Source organism: Saccostrea cucullata, unplaced genomic scaffold (genome assembly GCF_032062105.1).
Source record: "Saccostrea cucullata isolate Sc308-1 unplaced genomic scaffold, CSIRO_AGI_Scuc_v1 ctg10454, whole genome shotgun sequence".
Lineage (NCBI taxonomy): Eukaryota > Metazoa > Mollusca > Bivalvia > Ostreida > Ostreidae > Saccostrea > Saccostrea cuccullata.
In genome coordinates, this window is record NW_026924809.1 from 1 (window position 1) to 24,185 (window position 24,185).

The following is a 24,185-nucleotide window of genomic DNA, read 5'->3' on the forward strand; positions in this document are numbered from 1 at the left end:
GAAATGCATGGAAGATGCTTCTAGTGTGTTTCATTGTACCAGTCAATGTTTCAGATGCTGCAATTTCAGCAAAGGAATGACCAGGTTAATGTTTTTGGAGCAGGTTAACATTTTTCATGCCGTTTTTGGTGAAGGTCTCATTTCCAAGTAACTATGAGCCCTATAATGACCAAACTTGCATGAATGATACATTTAAGGATGCATACAACCAGGTCTGCTTTGGATGCTGAATCTGACCTAAATTTTTATGCCCCCCTTTGAAGAAGAGAGAGCATATTGCATTGCTGCTGTCGGTCTGTCGGTCCATTTAGTTTCCGTTCATTTTCTTCACAACCATTGCACATACTGAAATGAAATTTGGTATACAGGTATATCAGATGAATAAGATAAGGTAAGATTGGACTTAGAAAAATTCCAATTATTTGCTGTTTCCATTCATTTTCTTCAGAGAGGTTGCACATATTGAAATGGAATTTAGTATACAGATTAGTCAGATGAATATCTAGGTCAAGTTCTGTTCTGGGTATGATTGCACCATTTTTGACAGAGTTATGCCAATTTGGGAGGGAGGGGGACATAAGTGTTTTACAGACATCTCTTGTTTGAATGAGTGAACAGGTTAAAGTTAATTTCCAAGTTACTATTAGCCCTATAATGACCAAACATGCATGGAAGATACATCTGGGGAAGCATACTACCAGACTTGCTTCGGATGCTGAATTGGACTTACATTTTCTGGATGAGTGAAAAGATGAGTTTTTATATAGATTTTTAGGTCACCTGAGTAAACTCAGGTGACCTATTGCTATCTGTTTTCGTCCGTCGTCGTGCGTCGTGTGTTGTGTGTTGTGTGTTGTGTGTCGTGCGTTAACATTTGGACATTTTCATCTTTTCTCTGCAGCCACTGAACCAATTTCAACCAAATTTGGTACAAAGCATCTATGGGTGAAGTTTAACAAAAATAGTGAAAAGGCCTGCCCCCCAAACTGGGGGGTGGGGCAAAAACCAATAAAATTAATGCAATCTTTAAAAATCTTCTTCTTTACTCCTGGACACCAAGCAGTCAAACTGTTTGCATGATTGTAATCAGCATTGAGTCCTCTACCAAAATTGTGAAATTTGGCCCCTGGGTCAGGGGTTCTAGTGCTAGGGCGGGGCTAAATAAGTATAAAGTGAAAATGCATTATTTCTTTTAAAATCTTCTTCTCTGCTACTGGGTATTAAATAAGCTAACTAAGTGCATAGTTATGATTACAAGAGTGCTTCTACCAAAATTGTGAATTTTATGGCCCCAGGGTCAGGGGTTCTGGTGTTAGGGTGGGGCTCTATAGATTATATAGTGAAAATACATGAATTCTTTAAAAATTTTCTTCTCTGCTCCTGGGTATTAAATAAACTATCTATAAGTGCATAGTTATGTTGAGCAAGAGTGCTTCTACCAAAATTGTGAATTTTATGGCCCCAGGGTCAGGGGTTCTGGTGTAAGGGTGGGGCTAAATATAGATTATATGGTAAAAATACATGAATTCTTTGAAAATCTTCTTCTCTGCTCCTGGGTATTAAATAGCTATCTAAGTGCATAGTGGTGATGAGCAAGAGTGCCTCTACCAAAATTGTGAATTTTATGGCCCCACTGGGATAGGGGTTCTGGTGTTAGGTTGGGGCTCTATTGATTATAGATAGTGAAAATACATGAATTCTTTAAAAATTTTCTTCTCTGCTCCTGGGTATTAAATAAACTATCTAAGTGCATAGTTATGTTGAGCAAGAGTGCTTCTACCAAAATTGTGAATTTTATGGCCCCAGGGTCAGGGGTTCTGGTGTAAGGGTGGGGCTCTATAGATTATATGGTAAAAATACATGAATTCTTTGAAAATCTTCTTCTCTGCTCCTGGGTATTAAATAGCTATCTAAGTGCATAGTTATGATGAGCAAGAGTGCTTCTACCAACATTGTGAATTTTATGGCCCCAAGGTCAGGGGTTCTGGTGTTAGGGTGGGGCTCTATAGATTATATAGTGAAAATACATGAATTCTTTGAAAAAAAAATCTCTGTTCCTAGGAATGAAATAAATTAATTACATAGTTATGATGAGCAAGAATACCTCTTCCAAAATTTTGATTTTATGGCCCCAGGGTCAGGGAATCTAGTGATAGGGCGGGGCTCTATGACAGATTATATAGTGAAAATACATTAAATCTTTGAAAGTTTTCTTCTCTGCCCCTGGGTATTTAGCAGATGAACTACCTATATAGTTATGATGAGCAAGGCGCTAATCTTCCAGAATTGTGAATTTCAAGGCACCAGGGTCAGGGGTACCACAGGGGGGCTGTACTTATATACTGAAACTGGATGAATTGTTTGAAATCTGCTCCTTGGTATTTATCAAATATTTTTGGAAAGCAAGGGTGCCTTTTCAAAAATTGTGCAATGTGTGTATCTAGGCTTAAAGGGTCAGGGGTTCATGTGTGATAGGGGCATTACTGATTATTGCTGAATATTACTGATTACTTGAAATGCATTTTTTGTTCCCCTACCCTGCCTATGGGTATTAAGTAAACAAACTAAGCAACTGCTAAGTGTATTGTTATGATGATCAATGGTGCCTCTTTCAAAATTGTGAATAGCATAGCATCTGGCTTAAAACATGAATCAAATTTAATCACTGGAAAGTTGTTGCATAATGCTCAGGTGACCTTTAAGGCCCATGGGCCTCTTGTATGCAAGTATGAGCCCTATGTTGAGCAAACTTGCATAAATGATAATTCTAAGGATGCACTCAAATGGACTTGCTTTGGATGCTGAATTTGACATTCATTTTCCAGATAAAAGACCAGGTAAAAGATATGGGTGCAAGTTTAACACCAAAAACCAAAAGGCCTGTATTAACCAAACTTGCACAAATGATGCATGAAGGGATGAAAACTCCCAAACTTGCTGGATGCTGGATTTAAATGACATTTTTTTGATGGGTGACTAGTTTGAAGTTTTTGGTTAGGTCTATTCTAAAGTAACTGCAAGCCCCATCAGATCAAAATTGTATAAATTTTGCATTTTTGGATGTACACTTTTAGAATGTTGGTTAATAGTGTGACTTTGCCTTACATATTCATTGAGGTGAGCTCTATAATCTCTGAGTACCTATTTGTTTTTATCCCCTGTTTACCCCTTTATAAACATCTATAAAACCAGCATGTTTTGTCATTCACTCATCAAATTGGACATTTGTTGTCTGTAAGAGACTGTGTGAGAATTTAAATAATAACAACAGCCTTTATAAGGAAGATACCTCCAACATGCATATCCCTCTATTGTACTAAGACCCACCTATTTCATTAATCTTTATTCATGAAAGAACTTACCAGACCAAACTTTGCTATATCATACGGTCTAAAAATTCATGGATAATGCAGTATTCTTCAAAATAATAACAGTACAAACTATGGACGCTATTCTTAAGCAGTCATTTTCCTTCACTCTTGTTTGAAAATAACCAGAATGATTATATTAGATGTAATATAATTCACTGTATAGAAAAAGGGGCCCCAGACCTTTATTATGTTACCTGATACTTTGAAGGAAAAAATTCTTAGAAAGCACTAATTAAGATATAACTTTTATTTGCAGCACCACAATGGTTGTCTTCCTGTGAGAATAAGAGCAGTTCCAGAGGGATCTGTTGTGCCTTACAAAAATGTGCTTTTTACTGTGGAAAACACAGACCCCAAATGCTTCTGGCTGACAAATTATCTAGAGGTACAATTACAATACTGAAAAGTCTATCTAAAGTTTCTCTTTGTTTGACAATTACAATACTGAAAAATCTAAAGTTTCTCTTTGTTGAAAAAAGTAAGTAAATAAGTAAATTTTACAGTCGGCATTTTGTACATTGAGCAATAAATAATATGAGCTCTGTAGAGCTCTTAAACTGACAATTACATGTACAACACTGAAAAGTCCATTTAAGTTTCTCTTTGTTGGAACTTTAAATTCCTTAAAGTATAGGTCTACACTTGCATTATGTCATTTACGAATAGTAAAACCGGAACCACACTTCCTTTTTCCGAGATGTGATTTTTGAATTATATTGGTTTGACTTTTACTTAGCGTTTTAACATATCCGGTAAGATTTTGCTCGAAGTCGCTCGTTCAACATAACGTGGCACACAAGTGATTCTACACTAAATTAATTAAAAAGAGAAGACTTGGAACAACTTTCGGTTGACGGAGTTAGGTAATAAAACGACATTTCTGTGAAAATACATGTGTAATATGCCGCGCCTACATGGACTACGAACATTTTACATCATTTCAGTACATAACTTCGGGGCACTATTGTCGGTGGCCAAGTTAAAGCTAATAGTGATAATTCGCAAGAAAAATAATTACTACGATTTGACTTAGACAAATTTAATTAATTTAATCAAAAATTACAAAATTCACTTTGAATAATGATTATTTCATAAGACGCAAACCCCTCCCCCCCTCCAACCGGCTTACCAAACAATCACAATGCAAAATTATCTTTAGGCTAGAATAATTATTTTTATATGAAAGAAGTTGATTCACTTGCAGCATACTTACTTTCTGTAACAAAAGCATCCAGTTTGTGAGAATCGGTCAATCACATCCATTTTCATTGTCTCCAATTTACAGACAAGTGGTGTTTTAATGTTTTAGAGTATTATACAATAAATTTTAGGGACAATAGGTATTGGGTGTGTATTATTATTGTTTTAAATATGTACAACTTTGTTAATTCTGTATACATTCAAACTTTAAAAGTACTACAGGAAAATGTGACAATATATTATTATTTCAGATATGAAATTTGGGGGTCACACAGTGTAGAGCTCATACCATGAAAAGTAATGGGTCGACATATGATTTTTTTTAGCTAATTCTTTTTGTTAAATGTTATTTAGTAGAAAGAATGCAAATTTTTGAAGTTTGAGTCCATAATGTTTTCTAAAATGACTGAGATTGACCTGTGAAGCATATTTTCTCATATTTCATTTTGATACTTTAGCCTAACAAAGTGCAAATAATTATAATAATTCATGCAAAAAAATGATAATATATATGGTTTACTAACAGGTTTCTACTCTATTTTGTGTATTAAAGTTGAATATTTAGACTTCAATTCATTTAAATACAACAAAATCTAGGAAAGGTAAATTTCAGTATTTTACATTTCGAGATATGTACTCCGATAGGCAATAGCGGAAAAGTGAACATGTTGACATATAATTTTTCTTGTGTCTATCCATTGCTGGGATGTATATCTAACTTATAAAAGCAGATTTTTAAAGATTGAGCCCATTTAGCGCCGAGTGTAGAACTACCTTAAGATGTAATATATTTCTCTGATAGAGAGATGACTTTCTGAAGACATCTTTTCATGAAATTCAATGAATTAATTGTTCTTGTCAGAATGTAGCTGCAGATCTGTAGCGTTATGATTTTATATATTTGTCTTTGGCCATAACGCTACAGATCCCATAAAGCAAAAAAGGTGCATTTTACGGCGCAATATTTTTTGTGTACTTTTGGAGAAAATTTCTCAACTTTCCAGCATCGGTCAATCAACTACCTTTCACTCACAAATTCTAGACACATTCTGTAGCTAAGGCAAAAAAAAACTGCTGCATCAGTTAAAAAACAGCCGCATTGATAAATTTTTATTGACATATTGAAAAGGGAAATAACTCAATTTTCTATTTTTTCAGGTTGAAAAAGAAAATTGAGTTATTCCCCTTTTCATAGATGCTAAGATGACATTTTTATTAGAAAAACAATATATTTCTTTTTAATTTACAATATTTTATGAAATAACTTGTAAATAAATGTTTGGAATAACATTATTTAAAGTTGAATGCATATTATAATTAATTTCAGAAAACAAAAATTAAGAATTAGCAGATATTATCATTTTATTGTACAAATGACTTAAAAAAGGTGCAAAACCTGTCCCCCCCCCCCCTTCCCCCCCAAAAAAAGCCTGCCTGTCGCATTGAATTTTGAATTTTTTGGCCTGAGAAACTATTCATTAATTTATTTTGCCTAATGTGTATATTTTATCCATCTCCCACCCATTTCAAGTTGTCTCTACAGGCAATAAACTCGCTTGAAGTGAATTTTCAGCAATCTAACACATGATTTTAATCAAGTGAGTTTATTAATTGTAGAGATGATTATAAAGGGTTCATAGATAGAAAAAATATACAGATTAGTTAAATAATGTGCCTAGAATTAGGGAGTGAAAGGTAGATGCTGGAAAGTGGAGAAATTCTCCCCAAGAGTGCGCTAAAAATATTGTGCCATAAATTGCACCTTTTTTGCATTACGGGATATGTAGCTTTATGGTCAAAGACAAATATATAAAACCATAACGCTACAGATCTGCAGCTAGTCAGAATGTTATGTTCATAGTTTGTTGTTTTTTTTTTTGGAATGAGGACCGTTTCATAGTCAACTCAAACAAATCTCATCTTTTGCACAGATGTTGATTTTTAGTTTTTATTGCCAATATTTTCATTAATTATCTATAATAGTCAATCTAATGAAAATTAGATGTTAGATCCGCTTGCATACTTGCTACACTAACATCTAACAACATCCCAAAGAGGGTCACATCAGAGGTCAAATTCGGAACAGCTCTAGACTCATTCGCTTCAACAATATACAATCATTTTGCAGGCGACGATTTGATTGGTTGAATTTGACCTCTGGTGTGACCTTCAATGAAATGTTGTTTGATGTTAGTGTAGCGAGTATGCGAGCAGATCCTCATCTAACATCTAATTTTAATTAGATTGCTATAATAGTTTACCTAAAACTTTTATACTAAGTTCCTTAACTGTCAAAATTGAGATATTTCTGTCTCTGGACATATAAGTCGATCAGATCTTTTAATTGTTTCAGAAATTTCGAGTGCAGAATTGTTAATAAACATTTAATTAATAATTTGTTTCATTAAAAAATATTTTCAAGGGCAAGGATGGAAAGATAACTCTTGTTGATTGATGCATATTATTTTACAAGCACAGAAAACTATTTGATATTCTTTTTTAAAAAGCAATGCTTCATTATGTTTTCTAATCAGAATTAGATAGGTATGACATTAATCATCATTTTCATGTTAGGGTATACCTCATACTTTTAATTTTTATTGTGAAATAAAAATTATTGATATTTTTATTTACCATACCAAATTTTCTTCGCATCATGATAAGACATATTATTCATTTCTGAAAAGTACTGCAAACTATTTTATTTCCATTTGAATCTAATGCTATAATTGCTGTTGATGAAAATAAATGTTTGGAATGAAGAAAATAAATTTAAATTGACGAAATTTGGAACAGAGGGATATTTCACCTTGAATAATAAAGGAAGAAGAGTTACGAAAGATTGAGGGTCATAAAAAAACAATGTAAAATATATACATTTGTGGTATCTCTCCACTATATAAACATACAGAAAGAAAATATCTTCAATTCTGTATGAAGTTTATCGGAGGTCAAAGGTCAATACATGACCGAATCACATGGCGCAATAATATCTACCCGGTACATAAATTATAAAATGACCTGCTCTACTTGCTTTTCATGTATAAAAATGAATAAAATAAGCAAGTTAAATGATAATTATTTTATTTTAAATGTAAACAAGTATTTCATACAGTTTTTGGGCTATCGATTCAACCTGTGTACATAGAGAAAGCTAGGAGCCTAGCGTTTGTTTACATTTTTCTTCACTTTTGTCAGCTGCACAGTCTCTAACGTTCATCCTTATTTTTTGGATAGACCTTTGGTTAAATTTTCATGATAAACTTTTATTTTATCTTTAAATTTTACTCACGATAAATGTGTATATCTGTTGGAAAATATCTTTGCAATCATGCCATGAACAAGTGCCAAACACCTAGGCGTTTTCGTAGTTCAATGTAAAGCTGTCGCCAGTGTCTCCGTGTTTATCAGTGTTTTACGATAAGTATGCCTTTAGTTACTGAAACCATAGAATGTTTTTGATCAAATTGCAAATTAACTGGCCCGGACAAGTGTCTCAGTCCATCGGATCCATCCATCCCTTTCCAGCGACCGAAATTCCTCCAACTTTTTATCGTCAAACTTCGGACGTGTTTCTTGTGTCTTTTCAGCATCGATTAACATTTTTCACGAATAAAATATTCCCAGACAACAATCTGTTCACTATTACTGATCACAAGTAGCCTTTCACAAAATATTCCCTTCGAAATAGATTCCTTAGCCTAATGAATTTGAAGCGTAACCGCCATGCAAGCCGATTTACACCTTGCGTCATTTTTCAAAATCTACGACGGACGGTTAGTGCAATAATTTAAATTCGAAAATACTCAATTGTCTGTCTCAAATGTATATATAAGTAATAAATAACAAGTTTATAAACTTCAATGGGAATTGAAGTGGGTTTACGTGATCAAATCTTCTGAGAAGGCCTTCGGCCTTCACAGGATTTGATCACATGACCGACCCACTTCAATTCCCATTGAAGTTTATAAACTTGTTATTTATTTCTTAATTAATGTTAATGAATTAATTTTTTGGTGGACTCTAGCAGAAAAAATTGTATTTTAACTTACCAAAATATTGATGCTGATCAGAGTTTTTCCTTTGCAGACACTCCTTGTACAAGTATGGTATCCTATGACTGTTGCTACAAATTCAAGATACCAAAAAGAAACAATTGCAAGCTATTTACATGAAACAGCTGACAATCTGGATTCTCTTCCATTTAAACTCCATGACTTTGGGTTCCGTGGGTCAACGTCAGTTGAGGTAAGCACAGGAGATTAACATACGTATCTAAAGTTGGACACTAGTGTAGGATTTCCGTTATAGCGAGATTTACTCCCAAAAATTACATTGAAGGGGGGGTCCTGAGAGCAGACTTTCCATGGGAAAAATCTGGACTGATTTTAAGCTCAGAGACCGGAGGAACTTGTTCATTAGTAAGGTGTCCGTCCTGAAGTGGTTTTCATAAAGAGATGACTATTTTAGAAAGACATTTGTTACTAGTTAATTGTGTAACTAAACACGATATTGTCAAACTCCTGAAGATTGAAAAAGGACCCACAGAGTTTATTTTGCTGTTGTGGTTTTTATTGAGTTGGCTTGCGTAGCAAGCTACTCCCTGTTGACGCAGCCGTTTCAGAGCTGTAAAATTTCTCACACATTCATCAAGGTGATCCATACGCCAAACATAATAGTTCTAGCAAAAAATGCTTTTGTTTGAGTGATTGTATAAACTTAAGAGGTAAAAACTGTATAAAATTTCATACTGTAACATTATTTATGCCTTCATGCTTTTAAAGAAATTTTTGATTTAATATCTGTAGTACGATGTACATGCAATTACTGCGTATGAATATATGTTCAAGCATGTTAGGTGGATCTTCCCATCTGAAGTTTATTTATAATTGACCTAGAATACTCCCTAACACAAACACCTGCTGCTCGCATTAGCTGCAGCTAGTTGTTGTTGAAAATCTATTTTTAGAATCCAGATTTGCTGTGGGAATCTTTAACCTAATTATTCCATAACACTAACCACTTCAGCTAATGTGCTTAAATTCATTAAAGAATCCAGTCAAAATAATACGGAAGGCCTTTAGTGCCAACCTGTATATATAAAGGAAAAGCAATATACACTTTATTTATGAACCGAACATGGATCAGACATGTAATATTCAATCTCTTAAGATGCAAAATAAACTGAATATAGTAAGGTATGGTGCCCAGATGTATGAAAAAGCTCAATTGACTCAAGCGAGTCAACTCGCAGGCCCTTCAGGCCTTTGATTTCATATACAATTACGTGTGTGGATTTGTACTATCTTTTTCTGGTATATATAATGCTTTGCTTTAATTATCCAAAATCCATTCCTCATAGATCATTGGGTAAAGGGAGTTTAAATGGTTAAAATGAAGGGCCTAGCCCCTTTACAAGAGGAGATAATTAAAAGGCAAAAATTGGGTGGGGTCCTTAAAAAATCTGAAGAGCAGAGCAAATACAGACCTCTAAAACATCAGAGGTGGGATCTGGTGCCATAGAGGAGTGAGCATCCCCTGCTGAACGGTCACACCCACTGTGTGCTCCTTGTCACTATTGGGAAATAACGGAAAAATCCATCGTCAATTCAGTGTATAAATAATAGACTAACAATTACAGTGGAGTCGCCAATTCTGGGTCGTCTCCAATTCCGGGTCACTCGCATGTATTTTATGCCATATTGTTAAAATTTAAGCGCAAAAAACTTGATGAATACGCTAGTCATAAAGATTTGGTCTTTCTGTATGTAATTAATTACAAAAATTTGAATATCAACTTTAAGAGAGCATCCGGCAATCGAAATTCTGAAATGCACGCATTATAGACTTGGATGTTTCTGCTGCGGTGACGGGCTACTTTTGTTTTTGTTCACTGCAGGAAGGCTGATATAAAAGTTCTAGATAAATAATAAGAGCTCTAAAGTATGGCAAATGCATTTAGTTTCATCTCAAAAATCAATCATAATGATCACTGCTCAAATAAAATTATAATGATTATTAAATCAAACTGTAGTAGTTTCTCCAATTGCGGGTCATGTAATCTCGTGACATGAACATGTCAAAATTCTATGTACAAAACAAATCGACAACCATGTATTTACCTTGATTATCAAAAGTATTCTAACTGGTAAATATTTTTTCTAAAAATTAAAATCGAGTTAATCCTTCAAATGCATTTTTTAAATAAATGAATTTAATTGTATTATTTTTAATCCTCATACATTTTTTTAGGTCACCTGAGTCACTCAGGTGACCTATTGCTATCTGTTTTTGTCCGTCGTCGTCCGTCGTACGTCGTTCGTCGTCAATCGGTCGTAAACTTTTGAACATTTTCAGCTTCTTCTCTGCAACCACTGAACCAATTTCAACCAAATTTGGCACAAAGCATCTATGGGTGAAGGGGAACAAAATTTGTGAATTTCATGATCCCTGCCCCCTGGGGCCTGGGGGGTGGGGCCAAAACCACTAAAATTAATGCAATCTTCAAAAATCTTCTTCTTTACTCCTGGACATCAAGCAGTCAAACTGTTTGCATGATTGTAATCAGCATTGAGTCCTTTACCAAAATTGTGAAATTCATGGCCCTGGGGTCAGGGGTTCTTGTACTAGGGCGGGGCTAAATAAGTATATAGTGAAAATGCATTATTTCTTTGAAAATCTTCTTCTCTGCTCCTGGGTATTAAATAAACTAACTAAGTACATAGTTATGATGAGCAAGAGTGCCTCTACCAAAATTGTGAATTTTATGGCCCCAGGGTCAGGGGTTCTGGTGTCAGGGCGGGGCTCTATTGATTATATAGAGGAAATACATGAATTCTTTGAAAATCTTCTTCTCTGCTCCTAGATTTTATATAATTTAACTAAGTACATAGTTATGATGAGCAAGAGTGCCTCTACCAAAATTGTGAATTTTATGGCCCCAGGGTCAGGGGTTCTGGTTTTAGGGCGGGGTTCTATTGATTATATAGTGAAAATACATGAATTCTTTGAAAATCTTCTTCTCTGCTCCTAGGTTTTATATAAACTAACTAAGTACATAGTTATGATGAGCAAGAGTGCCACTACCAAAATTGTGAATTTTATGGCCCCAGGGTCAGGGGTTCTGGTGTCAGGGTGGGGCTCTATTGATTATATAGAGGAAATACATGAATTCTTTGAAAATCTTCTTCTTTACTCCTGGGTATGAAATAAACTAACTAAGTACATAGTTATGATGAACAAGAGTGCCTCTGCCAAAATTGTGAATTTTATGGCCCCAGGGTCAGGGATTCTGGTGTTAGGGCGGGGCTGTATTGATTATACATGTATAGTGAAAAAACATTAAATCTTTGAATATTTTCGTCTTTGCTCCTAGGTTTTAAGCAGATGAATTACCTATATAGTTATGAGCAATCCCTAATCTTCAAGAATTGTAAATTTCAAGGCCCCAGGGTCAGTTGTACCATAGTGGGGGGGGGGGGGGGCTGTACTTATGTACTGAAAATGAATGAATTGTTTGAAATGTGCTCCTTGGTATTAATCAAATATTTTTGAAAAGCAAGTATGCCTTTCCAAAAATAGTGCAATGTGTGGATCTAGGCCTAAGAGTCAAGGGTTCATGTGTGGTAGCGGCACTACTGATTATTGCTGAATATTACTGATTAGTTGAAATGCATTTTTTGTTCCCCTACCCTGCCTATGGGTATAAAGTAACCAAACTAAGGAACTGCTAAGTGTATAGTTATGATGACCAGATTGTAAATGCTATAGCATCTGGCTTAAAACATGGATCCAATTCAGTCACTGGAAAGTTGTTGAATAATGCTCAGGTGACCTATAAGGCCCAGGGGCCTCTTGTTTTAATTCTGCATACTGCAATTTGTTTTGTTGTAATTGTTTTAAAAATAATTTAAACATATTTCTGTGGTTGTTTTACTTTTTTCCCAAGCTGCATGAATTGTTTTATGTTTCAACATCATAAAAATCGTGTTCCGAAACATTCCATGAATATTACACGACCGTGAAGTCACATGACCCGGAAATGGAGAAAATGATTCGTAACTGGGGAAGCTAGGCTTTGCTGAAATACCCCTGTAAATATTGTTCCCGTGTAGCTACTTTGAAATTGAAAAAACGTTTGGATGACTCACAATTTGTTCTTTCAATACATATATTGCATAAAATATAAATCGAACAGATTTGCAAAATATCAACGAAACACCCTGACGTGACCCGGAATTGGCGACTTCACTGTAGTATTAAAAACATCAATCAGCATTTGACCCAATGTTAAATTGTATTTGCTGTCAAGGTCATTGTATCCACCATGGAACTTACAAAATGATGACTTTAAACGAGACTGCTGATATTTTTATTTCATCTTTAAGTAACTATAATCCATATTGACCAAACTTGCATGGTTGATACATCTAAGGATGCACACTATCAAGCTTGCATCTAGATTTTTCAGATGAGTGAATTTAGGATGTACATTTCTAAATTATTATAGTTTAATGTGGGACTTTGCCTTAATTTAAAAGAAAAACATTCATTGAGTTGAGCTCTGTAATCTCTGATTACCTATGTTTATGCAAAAAATGACGAAAAAAAAGGGATTTTACAAAACAAAAAAAATGATGGAAATATGTTCAAATATCTATATTTTAAATTTCAAGAGCATATATTTATTACTTTTTCTTTTATAACATTTTTATAACCATTTCTTTAAGAGCTTCATGTTATTGTAACATCAAAAATGCATTATTTCTCTGTCAATTAATCTACCTATCAGTTGAAAAATCATTTTAGAAATCATTTATGTAAAATTGTAATTAAATTTTTCAACCTTTAATTTCTCAATTTTGCTAAATCTATTTTTAGTGAAGTAAATAATAAATTGTTTTAAAACGGTAAATATGCTTCATTTTACTTTGATGCACCAAATATTGTGCAATATATGAAAACCTAATTGGCCCCCTTAAATATCACATACTGGTATGGATACAGTCCACTAATTGTTTTCCCACAGGCCACATTGTTAACATTTCTTCTCATAGCAATGTCCCTAATTTTCATTCAGCATTGAGTGACCCCTCAAATCAAAGCACATCAAGTTGTCTTTCCTTGGTTAAAATCACAAGGTGGCATGTCAGATTCGTTTTCTGGCAAAATGCGTCTGTCTGCGGGTTTACCTCTAAAAATGAAAGTGAAAGTAGGGGAATTTCAGAGTTCTCACTGGCGTTATAATACACAAAATAATTCGGCTGACCTAGCTTCTTGATAAACTACATTTGCCAAACTTTTTTGGGTAGGAAAGATACTCGGATACTCCTAATCAACAAGTGTGAGGCTCAGTTCAGTACATCTGCACAATTTTTTTTATGCAAGTCTGCAAATTCAGGAACTTGTAATTTTTTCTGCACTACTTTCTTCTCCTACCGATTCTAAAAATAATTAGTGGGATGTACCCATATACTGAGGTACAAAGTACATGTACTATGAATATACTTCAGGATCTATATTCCACATAGATCATGTAGACTGACAATTGCAGTATCACAGACTGAACTTGTCTTTGAAAGATTGTTGGAACTAAGTTTTCAAAAGATATAGTAGTAATTTCTATTAATATAAATTTAATTATTCACTTGTGACCCATACTGTTTTTGATTGTCATATGCCGTGTGTTTAAACTATCCATGGATGTCAGTTTTTCTTTTTGCATGAACTATCATGCTAGTAGTTAATCATAGATTTATCAACATCCTTTTTTTCATCCTTTTTCTCTATGGTGATTTCAATATAATTGTTTTATAGTCTGCAGGAATTGGTGGTGCTGCTCATCTTGTTAATTTCAAAGGAACAGACACAATAGCTGCTCTCTGTGTTGCAAGGAAATATTATGCTTGCCAAATAGCAGGTTTTTCTGTTCCTGCCGCAGAACACAGGTAAAATAGAAATGTCTTACAATTTGTTTAACCATACTGAAATCATGAAAAATTAATTCAGAGAAGAATGTATGGTGAGTCGTTGAGTTAAAAAAAAATGAAACAAACAGACACAAAGATCATTTAATTGTAGCACTATTACTACTTGGGGCAAAGAAGGTGAAAAAGAAGCATTTCATAATATGTTGAAGAATTTTCCTTCTGGAATAGTTTCCATAGTAAGTGACAGCTACGACATATGGAATGCCTGTGAAAATGTTTGGGGACAACAGTTGAAAGATTTAGTAGAAAAAAGGGAAGGAACTCTGGTCATAAGGCCAGATTCTGGTGAACCATCAGAAGTTGTTGTCAAGGTAATGCATTTTATTACTTTCTTATTTTGACAAAAGTACAAACTTTTATGCAGTTCAGAATTTTTTATGTCTCTGAGATCAAAGATTTTAGCAGACTATGTAGCTATAGACTACTTTTCTCACCATTGATTTTTGATTGGTATATCTTAAAAATGGCCAGGGCATAATTATAGTGTTTTTCATGTCTGTCTTCTGTCCTTCTATGAAGCTATTTGCATTTAGCTCAGTTCAAAGCTCAGTTTCAAACAAACTTTTCAAGATATTTTATTGAACTTCACATGCTGATGGATGCTGATGTAATGCCCTGTTCACACTACAAGTTTAAATCACATTAAATTAATGTGAAGTAAACTAATGCGAATTAAATTGCGATCACACAAGTAATGTGGAGTAATCTATAAATGTGAATTAAAACTTTACTTGTACATGCAGTCAGGCCAGGGATGGGGTAATTGAATAAAGTAATTGTAATTGAGTGTAATTAATTACATTTTTCAAAGAAATTGGAAGTAATTTGTATTTGAGCAAGCCTTCAATTACAAGTATTTGAATGTATTTAAATACATTTCAAAAAAGGTCATGTATTTTCAATTACTTTTCAATTACTTTTTTTCAAAATGAAAGTTTATATTTAAAAAGGTGTCTTATACTGATACATATATAGTTTTATAATGGTGGATTTATATTACTTATTCCCATGTTTGATCAGTTCTCCCTATTCCCACTTGCAAATAACAAAGATTGTTTAGATAGTTAATTTGTTTTACAGCAATTAGACTAACTACATCCCCATTTAGATTTACCTGTATTCTATTCATTTTAAGGTAAAGGTCTAATTTTGACTAGTTGTGAACCCCTATTATACCCAAGAACAAAAACACTGAATGAAAGTTCGTTTTGGATCGCTATAGAAAAAATCTTATTAAAAAAAATCTTAATTTTTTTTTAATAAAAATAAAACTTGAAGTAATTGAAATCATTTAATGTATTTAATTACATTTGTCAAAGTAATTGAAAGTAATTAATTACTTTTGAAAAAATCAATGCAATTGTAATTGCAAGTAATTGACAAAATTATCAATGTATTTGAAAGTAATTAATTACATTTCAAAGTAATTGACCCCAAGCCTGAGTCAGGCTATTGCGACGTCATTTGAAAATCATGTCACCTTATGCAGATGCAGATGCATTTGACATAATGTCACAGTGTCTGTACACACATTTTAGTGATTAACACATTTTTCCTTAATTTTTCACTGAAAAATAGCACAATGTCAAGAACTTAAAGCTGACCATTGACATGTGGCATTTAACTTAATTTTGCCACTACGCATGCCTTAAAATTTAATTTGAAGTAGCTTCGCTTAGGGTTCACATGGAGCTTATGCTAAGTAATTTAATGCGCAGTAAATTACTAGCCATTCTCTGTAACCACTTAAACTTCATTGCCACGCATGGTCATCGATTTTGATGAAACTTCACCCATGCTTAGTACTTGACACCAGAAACAAATATCAATCAAAATTTCGTTGCTATGTGTCTCGGTTGCTATGGCAACAGCCGGAAAAGTTTGAAAAATCGAGATTTTCAGCCACTTTAAATCTTGACTGTGGCTTAATAAAAACTAGAAAAAGCAAACAAACCATTCTCACAAAAACGTAACATCTTGATGTCACATACTGTAAAGAAACTGTTTAGAATATATCTCTAAGTAAGTGGTAACCAAGGGTACATTTGGAATACATTTAAAATGCTGAAATATGCTGAAAAACACTCCGTATTCACAAATGGTAGGTGTTACATGCTCAAACTCAATCAAAGACTTAAGAAAAACTATGAAAATGTTTGACCTTCAGTATATAAGTATAAGCAATATCATTCTATAAATAACTTTTATGGTTGCTATGGTAACACAGTGTAACCATGCAAAACCAGTAACCAAGATTGGGTTAATGCTACTGTCGAGGAAAAACATGAAAATTCAAGACTGGCAAATATGCATCCTTAGGACCTTGCAACACCAAAAACATAAGAAAAATTGGGTATAATTGCTACTTTGCATTGTTACCATGGAAACAAAGTACCAGTGCTTAAAAGTGAATTATTTTTCACTGCATTAAGAATTAAATTGCCATTTAATCGAGAAACAAATTAAAGGACTAAGCTTGAATAGTACTTATCTGTTACAACTGAAGTTGAATATTATATATTGATAAAATTTGATGAAGAAAACAACACTGTTGCTATGGTTACCAAGAAGGGAAAATGTTCGATTTTGTGAACTTTATATCAATATTAAACCCTGTGTGCCAACTTCTTGCATCCACTTAGAGATTGGATGATAGTCAAAATTAAAAGTCAGGTTAGCTGTTGATAAATATCAATCATAAAAGATTTGGGAATCTACATTTAAGGGTACGTATCCAAGGAAAGAAAATATTTTTCAAGTTTTTAAGCATATATTTTCTGCTTATTTCCATAGCAACGCTCTATTTAAAGAATCTAATCTGAATTTTTTCAAATGGGAAAACTAGGAGCACACCATCATCTTTAAAAATTGATCATTAGTTATGAGGAAATGCTTTTTTAAAAGATAGGATCAGATTTAAACATACAGAGTGTTACTTTGAAGGCTCTCTGTGGTATAAAAACCTTGGCAACCATTGCCAACCAAAATGAAATATCATATTTTGTTCTTGGTATATGTTTCAAGGCTCTTTTTTCTAGTATTTGGTCACATTTCATCCTACAATTGCTTTTTATTTTTACGTGTATGACTTTAAAAATTCAATGAATATTTTTAGCTCACCTCAACGAAGTTGGGGGGAGCTTATGTGATACCCTTGGCGTCGGTGTCGGCGTCGGCGTCCCGGGTTAAGGTTAAGTTTTTTGGAACAGTTTTCTTTTTAAGTACTTCTATGTCCTATATTGATTAGACATGCATGGAAGATGTTTCTAATGTGTTTCATTGTACCAGTCAAAGTTTCAGATGCTGCAATTTCAGCAAAGGAATGACCAGGTTAATGTTTTTGGTGCAAGTTAACATTTTTGGTGCAGTTTTTGGTGTAGGTCTCATTTCCGAGTAACTATAAGCCCTATGTTGACCAAACTTACATGGATGGTACATCTTAGGATGCATACTACCAGACTTGCTTCGGATGCAGAATCTGACCTACATTTTTCGGTTGAGTGAACAGGTTAATGTTTTTGGTGCAGGTTTCATTTCGAAGATACTATGAGCCCTATAATGACCAAACTTGCATGAATGGTACATCTTAGGATGCATTCTACTAGACTTGCTTCGGATGCTGAATCTGACCTACATTTTCTGGTTGAGTGAACAGGTTAAAGTTTTTGGTGCAGGTTTCATTTCCAAGTTTCTATGAGACATATAATGACCAAACTTGCATGGATGGTACATCTTAGGGATGCATACTACCAGTCTTGCTTCGGATGCTGAATCTGACCTACATTTTCCGGTTGAGTGAACAGGTTAAAGTTTTTGGTGCAGGTTTCATTTCCAAGTTACTATGAGACATATAATGACCAAACATGCATGGATGGTACATCTTAGGATGCATATTACAAGACTTGCTTCGGATGCTGAATCTGACCTACATTTTCCGGTTGAGTGAACAGGTTAAAATTTTTGGTGCAGGTTTCATTTCCAAGGTACTATGAACCCTATAATGACTAAACTTGCCTGGATGGTGCATCTTAGGATGCATACTACCAGACTTGCTTCGGATGCTGAATCTGACCTACATTTTGTGGACGAGTAAACAGGTTAAAATTTATGGTGCAGGATTCATTTCCAAGTAACTTTGAGCCCTATAATGACCAAACTTGCATGTATGGTACATCTAAGGGTGTATTCTACTAGGCTGGCTTCAGAAGCTGAATCTGACCTACATTTTCTGGATTAGTGAAAAGGTTAGTTTTTTATACAGGTTTCATTTCCAAGTAACTTTGAGCTCTATGTTGAACAAACTTGCATGGATGATACATCTTAGGATGCACACTAATGGACTTGCTTCAGATGCTGAATTCGACACATTTTCCAGATAATAGACCTCGTAAAAGTTATGGGTGCAGGTCTATCACCAAGAAACTATACCAAAGTTGCACAAATGATGCATCAAGGGATGAAAACTCTCAATCTTGCTTCAGATGCTGGATTTTAATTACATTTTCATGATGAAGAACTAGTTTGAAGTTTTTATATAGGTCTATTCCAAAGTATCAAAATTGCATAAATTTTGCATATTTGGATGTACACTTTTTATTGGTTAATTGTGTGACTTAATTTGCCTTACTTAAAGACAACATTCGTTGAGGTGAGCTCTGTAATCTCTGATTACCTATGTTTTTTACTTTTGAATACTTTGTTACCATAGTAACGTATGTAATAGTTGATTTACCAAACATATTTATCATGCATTTAAGACATCTGACCTTTAACTTTTGGAAACAGTCATTGCCAATTGTTTGCTTTGCCGCAAATGTTAACTATGGGGTTCTAAACATGTTAAAAAATGCCATTTTTCGATCTTTAAGACATGCTGCCACGGTAACTATAAAACATAGCAACCAATTTTTGCCTGATCTCAGTTTAGGGTATCAATGACTTTTATCATAGAGAGTTTGGAGAAATTCTGAGACTATACGTGCCACAGCTCCTATATAAAATTTCACATCATTACAGAGAATGGCTCTTAATTCAAATTTAACTAATTTACATTAAACTCCCCGTGTGAACATGGATCAAATTTAATTTGCAGTAACTTGCATTTAATTCGAATTAAACTCTCTGTGTGAACAAGGCATAAGATATTCAACTGCATCACATTTTTCACCTTGACTCTTCCTTTGACCTTGACCTCACTTTCTTAAATTAGTGTTTAGCTCAGTTTTAAAGAAACCATCTGCCAAGAATACATGATTTATGGCCATATGTTCTGATTGATAAAATAAGTGAGTCTTATTACAATAGAGAGATATGCATGTCCGAGGAAGCTACCTTATATGCACACTGTTTATTATATTTCTGAATGATGAATCATTGAATCATACTTGTTGACTAGGTGTTTATATTCTATCACAAACATATGGTTAAGGTCAATTTACACATTATTTCAACATAAATTTGTCAGAAAGGAAAAGTAACTCAGGTAAGTGTAATTGTTTATTGACCTCTTGATACTGCTTTGTTATATTATTTGGTTTTGTATTTTAGGTATTAAACATTCTTGGTAACAAATTTGGTACTATCACAAATTCCAAAGGATACAAGTTGTTACCGCCATACTTGAGGATCATTCAAGGAGATGGAATAAGTTATGAATCATTATCTGGCATCTTGAAACATATGAAAAACCAGGGTTGGAGTGCTGACAATGTGGTGTTTGGTAGTGGTGGAGCCCTTCTACAGAAGATGGACCGCGATACACAGAAATGTGCTTTTAAATGCAGTTATGCGCTCATTAATGGAAAAGAGGTGCTTATGCTTAGGCTAGCTGAAATGAATTTTACATTTAGTGTCATATAAAATTACTTCTTAACATGGGAGATAAAAAAATAAACCAAACAAGCAAGTGTATTTAGTCATTTTATAAGATAAAATATTTTCATCCACTGAGCATATTACCTGTACAGATTTCTTGAGCAGTGGTTTTTTCATGAAATGTACATTGGTGTACACATCAATATTTAACCATTAGCCCTTAATTTGTTTACCAAACTTGAATGCATGATACATCAGAAGATGCCATCTACAAGTCTTGGTTTGGATGCTAGTTATGGATGAATGACCAGGTTAAAGTTTTTTTTAGCAGGTTCATTTTAAAGCACTTGTAAGTACTATGCTATTCAACTTTGTTATTTTAGGATACATGCTACCAAAGTGCTTGAGATGCAGAATTTTACCTACATTTTGAGTAACCATGTTATTTAAGTTATTGAACAGGTAAATGACCTAGAAAATAACCTACCTTAACCAAACTTGCCTGGATGATGCATCAAGGAATGCACACTACCCAGTTGCTTCAGATACTTGACCTACATTTTCAAGATAAATGTCCAAGTTAAAGTTTTCAAGCAGTATCATTCAAGTATAACTTCAAGCCCTTCTGAGACCAGACTTCAATGGATGATGGCTATATAGAATAGTTAGTAACCTTTCCCCAGATGAATGAATAATATTATCTCTTCCCTCAGCTGCATTTCATTTCTGGAATTTTTTTTTGTAATTATCAACTTATCATTTCCAACATATTTTAGTTTTTGACATTTTTTAGGTCACCTGAGTAAACTCAGGTGACCTATTGCTATCCGTTGTTGTCCGTCGTCGTGCATCGTCCTTCGTGCGTTAACATTTGAGCATTTTCAGCTTCTTCTCTGCAACCACTCAACCAAGTTCAACGAAATTTGGCACAAAGCATTTATGGGTGAAGGGGAACAAAAATTATGAATTTCATGATCCCTGCTCCCCTGGGGCCTGAGGGGTAGGGCCAAAACCACTACACATGTAAAATTAATGCAATCTTTAAAAATCTTCTTCTCCTGGACATCAAGCAGTCAAACTGTTTGCATGATTGTATTCAACATTGAGTCCTCTACCAAAATCGTGAAATTCATGGCCCTGGGGTCAGGGGTTCTAATGCTAGGGCGGGGCTAAAGAAGTATATAGTGAAAATGCATTATTTCTTTGAAAATTCCTTCTCTGCTCCTGGGTATTAAATAAACCAACTAAGTACATATTTATGATGAGCAAGAGTGCCTCTACCAAATTTGTGAATTTTATGGCCCCAGGGTCAAGGGCTCTGGTGTTAGGGCGGGGCTCTATTGATTATATAGTGAAAATACATGAATTATTTGAAAATCTTCTTCTCTGCTTCTGGATATTAAATAGACTAACTAAGTGCATAGGTATGATGAGCAAGAGTGCCTCAACCAAAGTAGTGAATTTTATGCCCCAGGGTCAGGGGTTCTAGTGCTAGGATGGGGCTAAATAAGTATATAGTGAAAATACATGAATTCTTTGAAAATCTTCTTCTCTGCTCCTGGGTATTGAATAAACTAACTAAGTATATAGTTATGATGAGCAAAAATGCCTCTACCAAAATTGTAAATTTTATGGCCCCAGCATCAGGGGTTCTAGTTTTAGGGCGGGGCTCTATTGATTATATAGTGAAAATACATGAATTCTTTGAAAATCTTCTTCTCTGCTTCTAGGTATCAAATAAACTAACAAAGTGCATAGTTATCATGAGCAAGTGTGCCTCTACCAAAATTGTAAATTTTGTGGCCCCATGCAGGGTCAGGGGTTCTGGTGTTAGGGCGGGGCACTATTGATTATATAGTGAAAGTACATGAATTCTTTGAAAATCTTCTTCTCTGCTTCTGGATATTAAATAGACTAACTAAGTGCATAGGTATGATGAGCAAGAGTGCCTCTACCAAAATTGTGAATTTTATGGCCCCAAATCTTTGAAATTCTTCTCTGCTCCTAGATATTAAGCAGATGAACTACCTATATAGTTATGAGCAAGGGCCCTAATCTTCCAAAATTGTGAATTTCAAGGCCCCAGGGTCAGGGGTACCATAGAGGGGGGGCTATACTTATATACTGAAAATGAATGAATTGTTTGAAATCTGCTCCTTGGTATTAATCAAATATTTTTGAAAAGCAAGGATGCCTTATCAAAAGTTGTGCAATGTGTTGATCTAGGCCTAAGGGTCAGGGGTTCATGTGTGGTAAAGGCACTACTGATTATTGCTGCATATTACTGATGAGTTGAAATGTGTTTTTTGTTCCCCTACCCTACCTATGGGTATTAAGTAACCAAACTAAGCAACTGCTAAGTGTATAGTTATAATGATCAATAGTGCCTCTTTCAAAATTGTGAATGTCATAGCATCTGGCTTAAAACATGAATTAAATTCAATCACCGGAAAGTTGTTGCATGGGCCTCTTGTTTTGTTTTCATTTCCGACATTTTTCCTAGCACCTTTAGTAAAAGATTTGAAGACTTTAATAGAAAAATTTAAAGGAATAAATTATAAATAAATCATGGAAATCCAATTTCTGAGTTTTGTGTATCTATCAATGAAGTGACTGTGAATAATGAATTTTCACTGGGGCACATATGTAAGTGTTGTGAACTTACAACGAATAAAGATGGTGTGGTGATAACTAAGGAGCGCAACCAGGACATTGAACTCTTTTACCTAGACTTAATTCCATTTTCACTTAATTCGAAAACATTGAAATAAAATTGCTGCACAGGTAAATTCTGAAAATGAAAAAGAAATTGTGTTGGAAATGAAAAAAAGAAAATGTCAAAATTAAATGAAAAAAAAAGTCGGAAATGCTATGCAGATTTCCAGAAATGAAATGCAGCGCTTCCCTTATTTGAGCAACCAAACCTGGCTTTCATCATATGTGCTTGGTTTAGATATTATTTATATGATCCATTATAGAATTTATTGTCAAATCTGAGTGGGCATAACATACAAGATATATACATGATTTGACTTTAAAAAAATGCATAATTATACAGAAAAACTTGTCTAATCTGTATACCACTGGTTCTATAGAAATTACACAGAATTCCAGACAAACGTTTCAACAAACGGAATTCCTGAAATGGTCTAGACACTGACGGATTTTGGAATTTGCAACATTCAGATTAGATGTTTCACTGTATAATATACATTATTATTATATGATTATATAGAAGTATTGAAGTATTTACATAGCTGAACCTGAAAAATTGTACATGTATTGACAATTGCAAATAAAATATGTAATCATGTCAGAGAAGTATCCACTAAATAACCTGTATATAATACAAGCATGGGGTCCTGACTTATCATTGTAGTTTGCTACATCAAATTTTCTAAACTGCTACATATATTTTAGGATTTGTTGAATTCATTATAGGTCAATGTGTATAAACAACCAATAACAGATCCAGGCAAGAAGAGCAAAAAAGGACGTCTTACTTTAGAGTATAGTGATGGCCAATATAGAACTGTAGAAGAAGGAAAAGGTGACTCTAAAAAGGTTCGTTTTCTTTTGAAAATTATGGGAGTTGAAACAAGTACATGTACTCATAAAATTTTGAAAAAGCTCACAAAATATTCGATATCTCCCATAGTGGTTACAGTTAAGTCAATTTATGCAACAGATTTTTTGTAATAATGATTACAATTAATATATGGCCCCCAGTGAACTGTGAAAAAAAAGTAGGTAAATTGCCACAGATATTCAGTGAACATTTCCTCAAAGTCAAAATGGCATCTTTCTGATA

At 34.2% G+C, this 24,185-nt stretch overlaps 1 protein-coding gene across 1 annotated transcript; it reads left to right on the forward strand.

Annotated features, from left to right (window-relative positions):
• Nucleotides 1-3,608: 3,608 nt before the first annotated feature.
• LOC134267347 (nicotinamide phosphoribosyltransferase-like) lies at nt 3,609-24,088 on the forward strand (the record flags this gene model as incomplete). Its single annotated transcript, XM_062749569.1, has 6 exons — nt 3,609-3,756; nt 8,661-8,819; nt 14,388-14,518; nt 14,652-14,871; nt 20,108-20,368; nt 23,816-24,088. Coding segments are annotated over 6 exons (1,177 nt in total), but the record flags the coding sequence as incomplete, so codon positions are not given.
• Nucleotides 24,089-24,185: the final 97 nt, after the last annotated feature.